Genomic DNA, 15,318 nt, shown 5'->3' with positions numbered 1-15,318 from the left:
CAAATATCAAAAAATGACGTGTGCCGATGATCGCCAACTTTCATCAAATTTGTGATCTTGTTTACTTAAAAGCTCCTGATTTCATTCAAAATGACGCCAACTTTAGGCTTTAATGTATTCAGACAACATTCTTGTACAGCTGCTTGTGTTGAGACAAAAATCATTTGGAAAAAAGTACCCTATCTATAGTAAGACTATGGTATCATACAGTATTGGCACATTTAATTTCTGAGCCCTGATAAGAGTCACTGACAGAGTCGAATGCCTAAATAAAAGATTTTTAGACCACTGTGATGGTCAGATCATGGCTAGAACTGGTCTTCGGTCTTGTTATCTGTCCCTCTGCTTTTCTTGATTCTTCAGCTCATCACCTTTTTCAACCATCTTTCAACCACGCCTCCCTCTCTCTGCTGTCTACATGCTTCTCCCACCATCATGATGGTGACGCTTTACAAACTCATTTTTAACACAGCTCTCCCTTTCCCTAATCAAATCCACTCTTCCCTCCCTCATCCCTCTCTCTGACAGTGATGGATGGCGGCCTTCACCCATTTATCGCCATTACATATTTCTCTGCCCGTCTGCTTAACGACACACATTCATACACACTGACTTTTCATCCCTCTTTCCCTCCATCTTCCTCAAACTCCTGCTCTTTGCTTCCATCTTTTCCGCTCATCCTCGACTCTTCAGACTACCGTATTTCATTTCCTTTCAATGTTACACCTCTCCCTCCTCCATCTTGTACACTCTTCTTCCATTTTCTTCTCTTTTTGTCCTTCCCCCTCACTGTATTTCATACAGTTAGCCTCTCTTTGCGTCCCTCATTTGTTGTCCGTTTCCATATCCAATATTGTTACCTCTCTCTCGCTCTGCTTTCTATACATTCTGGATGACTAAAGACGACAGAATACGACAGAGGAATGACAGAGGAGTGATAGTATCAAAAGGATGAGTGGGCTTACAGTACACACGACTGCCGCACGAAGAGGCTATGTGGGCGTTCTTTTGTTCCTTGCCTAGAGAGAGAGAGAGAGAGAGTGTGTGTGTATGTGTTGGCCTCCCTATAATTATGATTGTGTGGGAAGACTGTTTTGGTATGCTCGCGGTTGTTTCTGTATGCAAGCGCTCACCTAATATCAAGAGCCTGGATTATGAGTAAGAGTGCATGCTAGAATGCCTGAGTGTGATTGAAAGAATTTCTCTCTCTCTCTCTCTCTCTGTGTGTGTATGAAAGGCCGCCTCTATATTTGATCCCTGCATTTGTGCCAATATAGCTTGTGTAATATTTTCAGATCAAATAATGCAGCGGCGCTCAAGTGCACATCAGCTATGTGGTATTGATAGTGAAATGAGGTTATCACCTCACCTGTTTCAGAAATTTCATTCACTTCCACCTTCGGATTTCCACACCCAGTAGTCAAATTCATTAACCTCTTCGTCGCCTGTGTGACGCTGTGGTGACTGGCTGTCAGTGGTTTTGACTGAAGCCTTGTGGTGTACATATTCGCCCAATCAGATATGTGGATTACTGTGCTTGTGATAAGTGGCTTCTGAGAGCTAATACAAATCCCCTTGTTTATAAACACTGCGACATTCCCTAAGTCGATCTAAGTCGATTACAAGCTAATGGTATTTGCGCGTGCCAGAGTAGATGCACAAACACATAAGCCAATATGTAGATGAGGAATGCAAATACACACACACACACACACACAGGGTTTATTAACATTATTAATTGTAGTTGGCATTTTGAAGGCCTTGACATTTATAACAGTCCGTGAGAATTAAAGACAACAAAAAGCAAATTAAGTCTTAAAGTGCAGTAGAGTAGGTCTTCCATGTGAAATAGCATACTTCCAAACACACATTAGAGCTTTTAAGTCATGCCTGAAGCGTCGCTTAATTGCATGGGTTTGGGTCGGTTTCACAAGTATCACCGAAAAAACTCTTTAATGGGAATTCATAGTTACAAAGCTATTAGCTGCTTCATATTTCATTGTGTTTTGCCTCATAAGAAGCAACTCCCTCCTGGGGCTGTGGTGGGTGTTTAAACAAAAACTTTTGGAAGTCAGGGTGAGCTTAGGTTCAGCCGTACAGCTCTGAGTTGTGCTCCAACGCAGGAGTACTGAGTAGTTCCTTCCACAGACGCTTTTAGCTCATGTTCTCGCTCTCACTTCACGCAGCCTTTCTTTGCTCTCTCCACCCGTCTGTTTGCCTGATCTCTGGAGGGTTGGGGGTTCAAGCTGGGTAGCGTAGCGAGAGATTTCCCAAAATAGAGGGAGCAAAAAGATAAATAAATTAATAAATAAAAACACAGAGGCTGCGGACGATCATATGGTATGCATGCCTAGGAGTATACACACCTGGTATTGCACAGGTATTTTCATGTGATGTTTTTCCACACACATATGGGATATTCTTTAAGTTTTATCTGCTTTTTGTCTGATCTCTTTTCTTGTTGTCTCTTTGTCCTCTCCTCCTTTGTGATTTGTTTCTCTGTCATCTATGTTTCATTGACTGGCTGTCTTTGTTCTTTCCTTCTCAAAACTATAAAACAGGCTTCTTACCACAGGGCCTTTGCCGTATTGCTATACTGAGATGCCTGCTGCTTTGTGTGTGTGTGTGTGTGTGTGTGTGAGTGTGTGTGAAAGAGAGACAGACTGTGTGCGTGTGCTCACATCTGCATGTTCCCTTCTTATTGCAAATTCAGCAGCAAACTCTTAAGAGCAAGTCAAGGCTTCCTAAGTGCAGAAAAAATGTCACATTAATTCACACACAAGAACACACACACACACACACACACACACTAGACAGGCGGGTGGGGGCTAACATCTACAGCCATATACAATATGTGTAGATACAAGCTGATGGTAGAGTCTGAGCATACATACTGTACCCGTATGCTGCATCAGTACAATGTGTAAGATAACACGTATTGATCCCCAGAGGGGAAATTCAAGTGTTGCAACAGCATGAGACACAGACCATACATGACTGAGAGAAGTGACTTGTCATTTGGTGCTAAAGCAGCAACACATGATGTTAAATCTGATATGTAATGTCACATTTCTAGTGTAGAAACTAGATTAGTTGATTAAATGACTAATCCATTCTCACACGTTTTACCAATTTCCCCTTATTTATATCATTCTAAATTAAACGTCCTTGGGTCAAACAAAATTAGAATTAGGTCACGTTGGGTTCTATGATCTTGAGATGGGCAATTATCACTCTCTTTTTTCAGACATTTCATATAATGGAGTAAAAAACTATTATATCTGGAATTATATTATGCTTCATATCCTACATTGTGAAAAATTCCTAGGTCATTTTTTATCATCTATTTATAAACATGCTGCCAGTCTAGGCACAAAAAAAGTGGAATTTCAAATTAAAGCCAAACACTAATAAAAAATTCTTTTTACACTTGGTTGAAGTGAAAAAGTTGGCATACAGGGAAAAAGTTGATGTGATAAAGGCTGGTGGACTGTTAAAAAGTATCCACTCCACCAGAAAGCCTCAAGAAATAAAAGCATAAAAAGATGGTTCAAACAAAAAAGAAAGAAGAAAAACAAAACACAAATGCTATCTTAGATTGGAGGCAGCCATGTAATGCTACAATATATTGATACCAGTGCTCAAATAATGAATATATTAATAATAATAATAAATTATGTCCTGTTACCTCCTTTCCAATATGTTTGCATATAAATAGTTGAAACACTCATTTTATTTAGCTGAAATTTCAAAAATTTGCTTAAAATGTCCACTACTTCCATAGCAGCAAGCACATACACGCTGTGTAAGAACAAGTGAATGTACAGACACCAAAGCAACCCTCCTAACAAACACTCTACATACCTGTAAAAATCAATTACTCGTATGATTATTGGCCTTAAATGAGAAAGACAAGAAACAACGTAGAAGGTGGGCATAGAAGAGCAGGCTGGTTTGAGAGAGAAAGAAGGAGCAAGGAGGAGTGTAAACGAATGGGACAAGGTGCTATCCATCTCCCTGGGTCAGATCGATCAGCAAGCGGGCGGATCAGTTTCACCTAACTTGTGTGTATGCGTGTGTTGTGTGTGTGTGTGTGTGTGTCTCAGAAGGCTATGATACTGCACTACTCTAGTTGCAAATGAGATCTGTTCCCTAATAGAGGAAGAGCAAAAGATGAGGCGGAGAGGAAGATGCAGGAGTGGCAGAAGAAAGATTTTTAGAAAGGTAGCAAGTGATGGGAGGAGGAGGAGTGAAGAAGAGGTAAGGGAGAAAAATGAAGGCATGGGAAAATCGAGATAAAGCAGGTAGAGAGGAAGGATGGGGGAGGAAGTCAGATAGATGAAGGAGGCGAGGGAGGAAAGGAAGAGAGTGTGTCTGAGACAGGCAGAGCATGGCGGAGGATAGAACAAATTCATGAGTGCGGTACCTAGGATCTAAGGGTGTGTGTGCACGCATGTGGGTGCATAGTTTGTGACTGAAAGTCGGGAGCGGTGAAGGCAAGGAGACATGGAGGGCAGCAGAGTCAGCAAGCGATAGAGAGACAAGAGAAAAAGGCGGAGGTGGTAAAGGAGGGGGAAAAAAGAGGGGAGAAGGTGGTGAGGTAGAGCTGTGACTGATAACATTGTCGTACTCAGGTTGCCTCAAGGGCAGACAACACAGAGGGAAAGAAAGAGAGGGAATGAGACATAAAGAAAGAAAATGCAGAATTTTACAGAGCAGCTGGAGGCAGAAAAGGTTTTCAGATGTAAGGTGAGCAAGGATGGAGAGAGAGGATAGAGTGAGATAGAAAACAAGGAAGAGCACTGCAGTGAGAGATAAATGGTAGAGGATGGATGGCAAGGAAACAAAGACCAATCCTGGTAATAGAGTCAGAGGTAGAGGAGGAAGAGGAGAGGTAGGTAAGAGAGCTGCGGGGAAAAGGGGGGGAGGTTTGGGTGGACATGACACGACGAAAAAGGATGTGAAGGCTTTCACAAGGAGAAAGATGCGGGAGGAGGTGAAAATCAAAAACAGAAAGAGAAAATGAGAGGCAAAGCAGAAGAGTATTATTATGAGAGTGAGAGAAGCAAGTGAGTCAGAGTGGAGCAGGGACAGAGGAGAGGAAAGTCGGGGGGGGGGTGGCTGAAGGAAAGACACGATAAAGGTCAAATGAAGGAGTGGGGAGACACAGACCGCACAACAGGCAAGTGTGTGAGTGTATTGATATTCAACGTGCCGCTGGCTGTCTGAGCAGCAAGCTTTAGCAAAGTACAGGGTAAGCTGGTCGAGACAGGACTGAAGTGCCCCGTTCGTTCTACAACACCTGACATTAGGGCTTTTCAGCCCGCCACGGAGTAGACATATTTTTAAGCGGCATTTCACTTTTGCTGGAGCATTTTCTAACATTTTAGTATGCATGCCTCCACAGGAGCTCAGGAGCAGTCGACTTCCAACATCGGCTGCCCTGGGGACCGGCTGTCACCACACACATAGGAAATAACTAATAACACTCAGTGGTAGCATTGCTAAGCCGGAGCGTGTGTTAGAGTCATATTTTTAGATTTGGTTTGAAAAAGGTACGGAGTTGCTGCGAGTCATTATGAGCCCCTAGAGTGAAACAAAGGCAGTGTTTTCTAAGACTTCAGTCACTGTATCCTATTATAGGTCATATGAGATGGGCACACATTTCTGACCCAACTCCTATCAAATCAAACTGCCTTTCTCTCCATAACTAATAGCCCATTGGTTTAATGTTCCACCGCTACATCCTGTTTCAAAAGGAAATGCATGACATTAAGGAAACAATGATACCATTTGTGGGACCTTAACCCATATGTAATCTATATCCAACATCTAAGAGGAATATTGCTTATTTCTTGCGCCTCTCTGCTTTAACAGTGAGAACATTTAAGGGTCATGTAAGATAAAAATGTCTCACCGTTTCTAGCATTAAGGTTGTTTCTTCTTTTTCAGTGCAAACTAAAAGGGTTCAAAAATGGGACACAGTAGCCTGTCTCACATATTTGGAAGTAGACCAAAGCAAACCATGTAGTAGGGAGGAGAATTTAAAAAAATGCTGCTGGAAACCCCAAGCTTTGATATCGACACGGCCTCAATATCTGAGTTAGATGGTAAACTCTCTTCTAGTTTCACGCAGAAAGAGCAAAGCTAGCACTTAATGGAAAATATTGAGCCAGCAATTTGAGTCAACCTGTAAAGTCAGCATGATATATGGTTATGTCTGCTGTTGACTCAAAGTATTAGGTTGCATACATTGTATCACTAACTACATGATCAACACACTCAGGGCTCCGCTCCACTGCACAAGTCTCCAGATTGCTCCACATAAAAATACACCTAGCTTTCTCCAACACTCTTTAGTTTCTCTCTGTCACTGACTCACCGTCTCATCCTATGTCTCCTCTCTCTAGTCAACACGCCTGTGACTGTTATCAACACTCACTGTCACTCTCTCTGTATCTAGGTTACAGTTGCTATGACAACTATTATGCATGCCAATCAGTTGCAGTGACTCATACCTTATCACATAGCTGTATTTAGGGATGTCTGCACACAAAAGCGCGTGTTTACTGGGAGATTCTCAGCATGTCTGAGATTACAATGGGACCCTTAGACCCGTGTGCCGTACTCCACTGAGCCAACTGAGACCTGCGTTGTGCTTGACTTGAGTCTTGCTGTGGAATCAGGACTGATAGGATAGGTTGGTGACCCAATTTGATTCCCTGACCCACAGTCTTAAGAAAGGCTCCTATGATATAACACGTCTAATCCTTTCTAACAGGTTTCTAGGTAACTGTTACTATGGGGACTGGCTGTGTTCAGTCTTTTGGGATGATGTTGCTAGGCAGTGGGCTATAGTGGTGAAATGCTACACAGGGCTTTGAGTGTGCTTGCAAGTGTATATGTAAGAGGTATAAGCAAGAAAGTACGTGTTGCAGGGGCGTCAACTATTTCTCAATATGGATTTTTTATGCTATGAAGCACCAAGTGGACATTAGTGCAGAGTGGTACTTGTTTAAGAGGAGGCCTTTGCCCACACAAGTATGCAGGTGTGCGGAGCAGCCTCTCGTTCCAGCTCTGTCTAGTCAAGAGTAGGTGGAAGACAGGATACCAGACACAAAAACACACTTCAGACATCTCTTATAAAACAAATCTGACAAAAGAAAAATGTCTAAAACCCAATTTGCTCTTCTTTTTGTCCCCTTTTTCTCTTTATCTCTCTTCAGGTCTGTGGATAGCCAGGCGTTCTACCATGCCTGTCCCCCCACCCCTCAATCCCCGCAGACAAAAACACCTGCCCCACACACACCTCCACCCCGAACAAAGGGCAAAACGTTCCACCTTCCCCTCCTTCTTCCCTCCATCCATCCTCTCTTTCTCTTTTCTTCCCCCTCTCCTCGTCTCATCTCTGTCCTCCTCATCCCATCTCGTCCACTGCGCCTGCCCCAGAGCTACAAAAAGAACGCTTCCCGACTCTGTCCCTTTTCCAGCTTTTCACTGGCTGACTCTGGTCACATGCTGCCTGCTGCCTTCTCTGATTGGAGCAGGGGAGACGTGGGGCGTGGTCTCAGCCTGTCCCTTCCACTGCGTGTGTCGAAACCTTTCAGAGTCGCTCAGCACGCTCTGCGCCGACAAGGGCCTCCTGTTCGTCCCCCCGCACGTTGACCGGCGCACTGTCGAGCTGCGACTGGCTGACAACTTCATCACGGAGGTGGGAGGTCAAGACTTTGTCAACATGACTGGATTGGTTGATTTGACTCTGTCAAGAAACACCATCCACCTGATCCGACCGATGGCCTTTGCTGACCTGGAGAGTCTGCGATCTTTGCATCTGGATGGTGAGCCGAAATAGTAATTTTATCCAAGAATTTAACTACTAGGATATGACCTGTTAAAATCTAGAGATGAATCAGGTTCATGGGAAAAACTGAAATGAAACTACTAAGAGGTATTTTTTATATTTGTGTGTCTAGGTAACCGCTTGACAACACTTGGACCCAGGGACCTTGCAGGTTTGGTGAATCTGCAGCACCTGATCATCAACAACAACCAGCTGGTCAAAGTCTCTGCCCAGGCCTTTGATGACTTTTTGCTCACATTAGAGGACCTCGACCTGTCATATAATAACCTCAGAAGGTAACCTTTTCCTCTGTTGTGTCCTTTATGACCTGCTTGCATCCATCTTCTTTGTTAAATAGAAACACGCTGCAATACTCGAGAGTATCTGTACGTGGGCCTCGGTCTTAAGCATATACTGCAGATGCACAGCTCAGCTCCCAATATTTCAAGGCACAGTGGAAATGCTTTGTATGATCACGCACGAGTCAGCAAACACAAGGAAGAGAAACGGACTCAAAATGCTGAGGCTGAGAGGAGAGGACTAAAAGCTCAGAAAATTGAAAGTGAATCAATTTTCTTTCTTTGACTTTGATTTTCTTAAGATTTGATGAGGACACAACTGAGCTGACTTTACTGTGTATGAGAGTGCATTGCTATAGCTTTACCACATGGCTTGTCCTTTAGCACGACACATTGTGTAGTATTCCAGTCACCTCTATTTAGAACAATGGACTGCACTAAATAATAAATCAGAACAATTGTTGTATTCTCTACCAATCCCCTATTCTCCTCTTCATAGTGTCCCACTGCGTTGATGAATTCCTCAGCTTTTGGCTGTCACTTCTGATTAAGATGTTTAATTTATCTCCTCTACAGGAGCTCTCTGGCCTCTCTCCAATCTCCACCAAGCCATAAGACAAGTGTAAAGTTTTAATGATGCATACATTAGCGACTGCTGTTTGCCCTTTGTTGTGGGTTACTGAGAGGATTCAAAGTGAACCTAGATCATGGATTATTTCTTATCATGGTTAAAAAAAACGTTCAAAACTGGCAACAGATCATGTCATATGAGAACTCAGGGTTAGATGTGTATCCAGGTGGGAAAGTTCAAACTGAGGGGCACTTGGCATCTCCTGCAGCTTAACTTTGTTCAAATGCTGCTTTTAGTTTACAGATCCCTGGAACCTGAACTGGTTAAACTTTCTGATGTTGAGCAAAGCAGCAAAGGTGGGAATTGCCAAATACAGTCTTTATTTTTTTTTAAAAAAACAACTTAAAAAACAAGTTATGACCTGATTACTGGAAAACTTTCCCCCTCAGTACTGCCTAAGTGACTCCTATTTTGTATGTATATAGTCAAAGCGAGGGACCATCTGCTGCTTTTTCTCTCTCCAGCAAAGTGATTAAAATCATAGGAAGCCTCCATGACTTAAAACTTCGATGATGATATGCCAACATCATAACTAATTCCATTCATTTCATTTGACACCGCAATATACTCGCTCCACCAGTTTAGCTTTGAAATCAACTTACTGTGTGAGACTGAGTGGTAGCAAGTTCTCTTTGTGCTCAGTACTCAGAGTGCTACAGTATTTTTCAGATGACATCAAGTATATTCTGTTTAACATACAGTACATTGTGCCAAAGGCAAAGGCATGCACTGAATATGCCTCCAAAAATAAATACATTGCTTTAAATTTATCACGAGTCAGTTCTGACTCACAGATTTGCCCAAAACAATTCTTAAGTGAATGCCTGCAAAAAAGGAATACTAAATGACTACAGCAATGGGTCACAGATGGGGGTGGTATAACTCAGAGAAAGACAAGGATTGAGAAGGAAAATTAGCATCTGTTGTTGTTGTCTGTCATTGCTGTCACCATTAATTAGTCTTCGCTTATTCCTGTCTTCCGCAGAAAAATAGGAAAATGTTCATAACAGAGTGCAAACTGACTGATCTAATAGTAGTACACTCATCCTTTAATCAGGTTAATTTAATCAATGTACCCACAAAGGATGCTATAATCAGAGGGTTGAATCTGTCTTCACAGCTGTCGTTACTTTTAAAAAGACATTTATTTCTTCTCCGTCCAACAAGAGTGCATGACCAAACTTGCCACAAAGTACATCAATTCAAACACCATACTGAATCTCATATTAATCACTATATATCCCTCTATTTTATTGTTACAGGGTACCATGGGAGTCCATTCAGAACATGGCCAGTCTGCACACACTGAACCTGGATCATAACCTGATAGACCATATAGCGGAAGGAGTCTTTGGAGAGCTCTATAAGCTTGCAAGGCTGGATATGACCTCCAACAGGCTCCGAACCCTGCCTCCTGATCCCCTCTTTGCAAGGTAGCTCTTAAGCTTCCTCTTTTATGTTTCTCTAAGAAGTGGCTTAGTGGAAATATTCTGTGACAGACGACATTGCCACAGAGCCACCAAAGTGTTTTTTAACAGGGCACTCTACCAAAGAAACACAGGGAGATACTGTTGATGTACAGACATTCAGTAAAGCTTTTAGTCCATTTTTAGTCCATTCACTATTTATCAAGCTTTTTAAATTATCCATATGTACGTATGCACCACAGAGGTACACAGACTGGAACATGTGAGCTAGTTGGTATGGTGAGGGGGAACATGTCCTGTCCTCATTTCATTTTCCTTTTTTGTTGCTATCATGTATAAATGAGGCAGTGGCTTGTTCCAGACTGCATGTCAAAGCAGAAAGTGGCTGCAAGGGGAATGAATAAAAGGTCTCTGGTGTCCACTTATTGGCTAGTCAATCATTTTAAACTTTGGAAATTGTGATGGCAAATACTGAGAGAGGTAAAGAAAAGAAAATCCATTTCATTGTAGACGTGCAGCCTAAGCTCCAACTAACAAACAAATAACTGACAGAGTCCAGCTGTGACACAGACTCTGAACTTGTACTCAGCACAACTGAGATTTAAAGCAAATTGGAGAGTGTTTGTCTGGTTTCTGACAGACAAATTGGCCAATGAATAGGCTGAATGTTAAAAGCTAGAATCGGTGATGTATAATAAGCTATGAACAGGGCTTTACAGAGCGATTAAGACACTTCATCAACTCCACCTTTTCAACTTTTAACTACAGTAAACAGCCTCTTCAGTCTGGTATTGCCAGTCTTTACTGTAGATTACTCTCCTTCCATTTCTCCTTCCCTTTCAATCTTATTTTTTCCCATTACAGTTCACACTGAATGTACTGTGAAAAGCTTTACAAAATACTGTCATTTAAATTTACCCACCTGTGCTTTTTTCTCTATATGTAGCCACAGGAGAGGGCTATACAGCAGCCTTTGAATGCCTCTTTCTTTTATGTTCTTTTTATGTTTATTCTGTGCAGTACCACCTGTTCCCATTCTCTCCCTATTATTTGATGCTCTCCTGGAAGCCTGCTGCTGTCATTGCACCCTGTATCCAATTATTGAACTTTTTTCTTCTAAAAAGCAAGTTTGGGAAAAAAAAAATGCATATATACATTGAGTATAGCTCATTGCTTCATCCATACAGTTTTGCTGTAGTCACTAATACACGTTGTTCTGCCAAAGCATTGACCCTAAGCCATATCACAACTGCAAAAAGTTATGTCTCATTTGCATAGTACAGACAGTCCTAGTCATTTTTAACTAGACTCATTTTAAATACTGAATGTAGAACAAGAAATAAAGAGAGTTAATTAAATGGGGTTTGGAGATTATACTACAGGTATCATTATGGCAGGAACAAACCTCTGAATGTTGAATACTTTTCAGAGAAAACACTGGTAGCACACCCATCATCATACACAGTACACGGTGCAACAGCCCCAGTTTTTTGGACTATATCTTTATGTTTGGAAATTATTCCAGTATTAATATCAACAGGCCAGCTGTGAGACGCTTATAACAGCATTATTGCTCCTGGGTAGGTTTGTTACAGCGTACATTGGGAAATTTCTAAATTTACTTGTTTCTCTCATTTTGAGCAGCAAGCTCTTATATATCTGCTGATGACCACGCTATATGAAAAAAGTTTGGTCGTTCAAAATGGATTGTTTTTTATCTACAAGTCATACACACAAGAAATTTGCATTGAAATAAAGATGTCAAATTAACTTGAACTCCATTAAGGCATGCAGAGCTTTCCAAATGAACCCATCCCTTTTCCTCTGTCATGTTCAGGTCGCAGACAGGTGCAATAAGCCCCACCCCCTACAACGCTGTCATAAGCCTGAATTTTGGGGGTAACCCACTGCACTGCAATTGTGAACTGCTATGGTTACGGCGGCTTATCCGTGGAGACGACATGGAGACCTGTGCCACACCTCCTCACCTGGCTGGAAGGTACATTTTTGATTGGTGGCTTTACTTGTCTAATCTACTATGTTTTAGCTATCCTAAGAACCAACAGTTTATCCCAATCCTTTTAAATCGATGAAGCCTTTTTCAAAGTCAAGGAGTGCTAAAGTATATGTAAAATGATGCGTTAAGTCTAATTGAATATCATACACTACTGTTTCCCCACCTAGTCTTAAAGCCAATCTGTCCTACAAGTTTTGCTCTAGCCCTGTTTTAGCACACATCCAATAATGGGCCTCACATTTTATGGCACCTTAATTGGATCATCATGTGTGCAAGAATAGAACTGGAGCAAAAACTCACAGGACAGGTAGGCCTTGAGGACTGAGTGAGAAATATCGATGTGATGTTCCGTTATTCAACCATTATTCTCATACTTCACATTCTCACTTTCTCCTCCCTGCATCTCTCTAACATTATATTCCAGTCTAACCCTGCAGTCAAAAGCATGCAGTGAAAACAAAGGATTGAGGAGGAAAATGAGCATCTGTTGTCATCATCTGTCATTGCTGTCACCATTAATTACTCTTTGCTTAGTCCCGTTTCTTGCAGAGTAGTATGGGAATTGTTCAGACTGTTGTGCCTTACTGAATTTTACCCTTAAATTGATAGACAAGCACACATAGATCTTTAGGTAAATGCGCTACATTCATCTGCCAAACACACCTCAGAGGGAAAAAAACAAGACACATTCCTGCACTTAGAAAAAAAGGGATTCTACTCTCCCTCCCTCTGTCTTTATTTTACTTTCCTTCTTTCCTCCCTTTTGTCTCCCAGGTATTTCTGGTCAATTCCTGAGGAGGAGTTTACTTGTGAACCACCTCTCATCACCCGTCACACTCACAAGCTGTGGGTCTTGGAGGGCCAGCGAGCTACGCTGAAGTGCCGTTCCATCGGCGACCCCGAGCCAGTAGTACACTGGGTTTCACCAGATGACCGCATCATTGCAAACTCATCCCGGACCAGCTCCTTCAGCAATGGGACCTTGGATATCTTAGTAACGGTTGCCCGGGATGACGGGGCATACACATGTATCGCAATAAATGCAGCGGGTGAAGCAACTGCAACTGTGGACCTCAAAATAATCCCCCTGCCTCACCGGGGCGGAGCAGGTGGAAACACAGGGAATAACAATGTGAACGCCAAGAACAACAGGAACATAACCAATGGGATTTTAAGGACCGATCCGGGCTCCTCAGATATCAGCACGGGGAAAAACGGAGGAATTAACAATGGCGCAGGACGTGGAGGAGAGGTGGAGGATGGGAGAAGAGGTGGAGGGGAGGACAGCGAGGGCGACAGCGGCAGAGCCTCTGAGGCGGAGAGGGCTGATGGAGGGAGCATGGAGGACGACGAGGGGGACGATGAGGAAGGGAGGATGGTTGGAGTACAAGGTGTTACATCAACCTCGGCTCAGGTCCGATGGGATTTGGGGCGTTTGTCTGCAGGTTACGTTGTCTGGATGTATCAGATACAGTACAACTGCACCGCCGACGAAACCCTCATCTACAGGTCAGTTCAGCTTTTGCTATATAATGAACATAACTCACTACAAAAATGGTGGAAACCAGTGAGATCCTCCATCCTGCACCAAACCTGCATTAGGTTTCTGAGGGGTTCTTTAGTGCTAAATGTTTTTAAATGCCTGCCAATAGGTTATTACAGTAACAGCTTGCCCTGTTTATGTAACGAGAAATCAATTTTTGAGTGTCAGTGTCTTCCTCCCTCAAATGGTGGATATACCTGATTTCATGCAAAACTCCTTAAATATTTATCCATTACAGCATGACACTTCAGTAGTGCAACTGTTCACCTTGTACATGGATGGGTGGATAGCTCAAGGGAAGGATGAATGGGGAGACAGATGAAGGGAAAGAGGGGCGAAGGTAGTTAATAATTTATCTCCATCTCTGTATGACACTAAAACCCAACAGGTGGATAGTCAGTGCATATGTATGAGAGTAGAATCAGAGGACAAGTGAGGAAATGCTGCAGGAATAAAGGGGTTTCAGGGAGGACGATTTATCTGAAATTTGTGACAGTGTGGCTTGGAACACAAAAACATCTGGGTTTGTAGTTAAAGGTAAGTTACGTAGTGTCTGACTCTGAATGCAAGATTCGTCCGCGGCGACATTTAATGGCGTGCAGTAGCATGTGACGGTATTAAAGGACAGGTTTGATTAAGTAACATGATGTTGATGGGTCATGTAATTTCTAATTTGAAATAGCATTTAAACCTTCAGTAAACCATGTCATTTCAAATTTAAAATGAGATCCACTCAGTCTTCACTGTCTGTGTTTACTCACCAGGCTCTCAGAGGCAGAAAAATAATCAAACATTTATAAAGACCATATTTGAGGTTAGGGGTTCAACGTTCTTCTTGTAACCACAAATTATTTAAGAGACCACCACCATATCCTGCCTTATATGTTTAGACAACAGTTTTGGAAAAAAAACATGAGGTGAAAAACTATATAATTTGCATGCCTGAGATAGTCTTTGCAAAGCTGCCAATCTTCGCTCACCATTTTTATGCGTTGCTGTGAGCCAATTTGTTTAGTGTAGCTGTGGAGAGAAGGATGAATACTACTGTAGACACTTGTAAAAGCCAAAGAGAGCCAAAAAGATTAGAAGGAAGAACAAAACAAAGCAAAGCAAGGAATTTCGGTAAAACATACCTTTTCATTTTACATGATACATGATGGATCAAAATTTTACACTTTCTGGGCTCACATCGTGAAACTGTGATACCCCTAAAAAACTAACTGCGCAAACATCAACAGAAACATGGGTAGATAGGGGAGGTCTGAATGATGAGGAGGAGAGGAAGGAACTGAGGCCAGACTTAATTGAGGGGGAGAAGGAGAAAGACAGAAATAAATCCAGACGTGTTGCTAGGGTGCTAGCAACCTGGCGTACACCAATATACTGCTGCACTATACATGAATTATACTAGTATGCATTCAAAGTTTACTGCCTCTGTATTTATAACCATAGACTAATGAAACATTAATATGTGTGGCTGTTGCTACAGCAAAACAGTGGGAGCAAGATGGAATAGGAGAAGGAGACGGGAGATAGGGCAGGAATTGCTATCTCGGCATTA

At 42.3% G+C, this 15,318-nt stretch overlaps 2 protein-coding genes across 4 annotated transcripts in view; one reads left to right on the top strand and one right to left on the bottom strand.

Moving 5' to 3' along the window:
• pcxb (pyruvate carboxylase b) overlaps positions 1 to 15,318 on the bottom strand; it is a 300,915-nt gene that overhangs the window by 95,531 nt on the left and 190,066 nt on the right. The window lies entirely within an intron of this gene.
• The window catches only part of LOC137174582 (leucine-rich repeat and fibronectin type-III domain-containing protein 4), a 41,930-nt gene that overhangs the window by 13,403 nt on the left and 13,209 nt on the right, over positions 1 to 15,318 (top strand). The window contains exons 3-7 of the mRNA XM_067579969.1: positions 7,227 to 7,838; positions 7,974 to 8,136; positions 10,033 to 10,203; positions 12,035 to 12,196; positions 12,989 to 13,723. Of these exons, the coding sequence (XP_067436070.1) occupies positions 7,253 to 7,838; positions 7,974 to 8,136; positions 10,033 to 10,203; positions 12,035 to 12,196; positions 12,989 to 13,723 (1,817 nt within the window). The 5' untranslated portion in view covers positions 7,227 to 7,252. The remainder of the gene's footprint in view (positions 1 to 7,226; positions 7,839 to 7,973; positions 8,137 to 10,032; positions 10,204 to 12,034; positions 12,197 to 12,988; positions 13,724 to 15,318) is intronic.

The sequence above is a fragment of the Thunnus thynnus genome, chromosome 22 (assembly GCF_963924715.1).
Source record: "Thunnus thynnus chromosome 22, fThuThy2.1, whole genome shotgun sequence".
NCBI lineage: Eukaryota > Metazoa > Chordata > Actinopteri > Scombriformes > Scombridae > Thunnus > Thunnus thynnus.
Note: the sequence above shows the minus strand (reverse complement) of the source record. Positions and strands in the feature narration are given on the sequence as shown.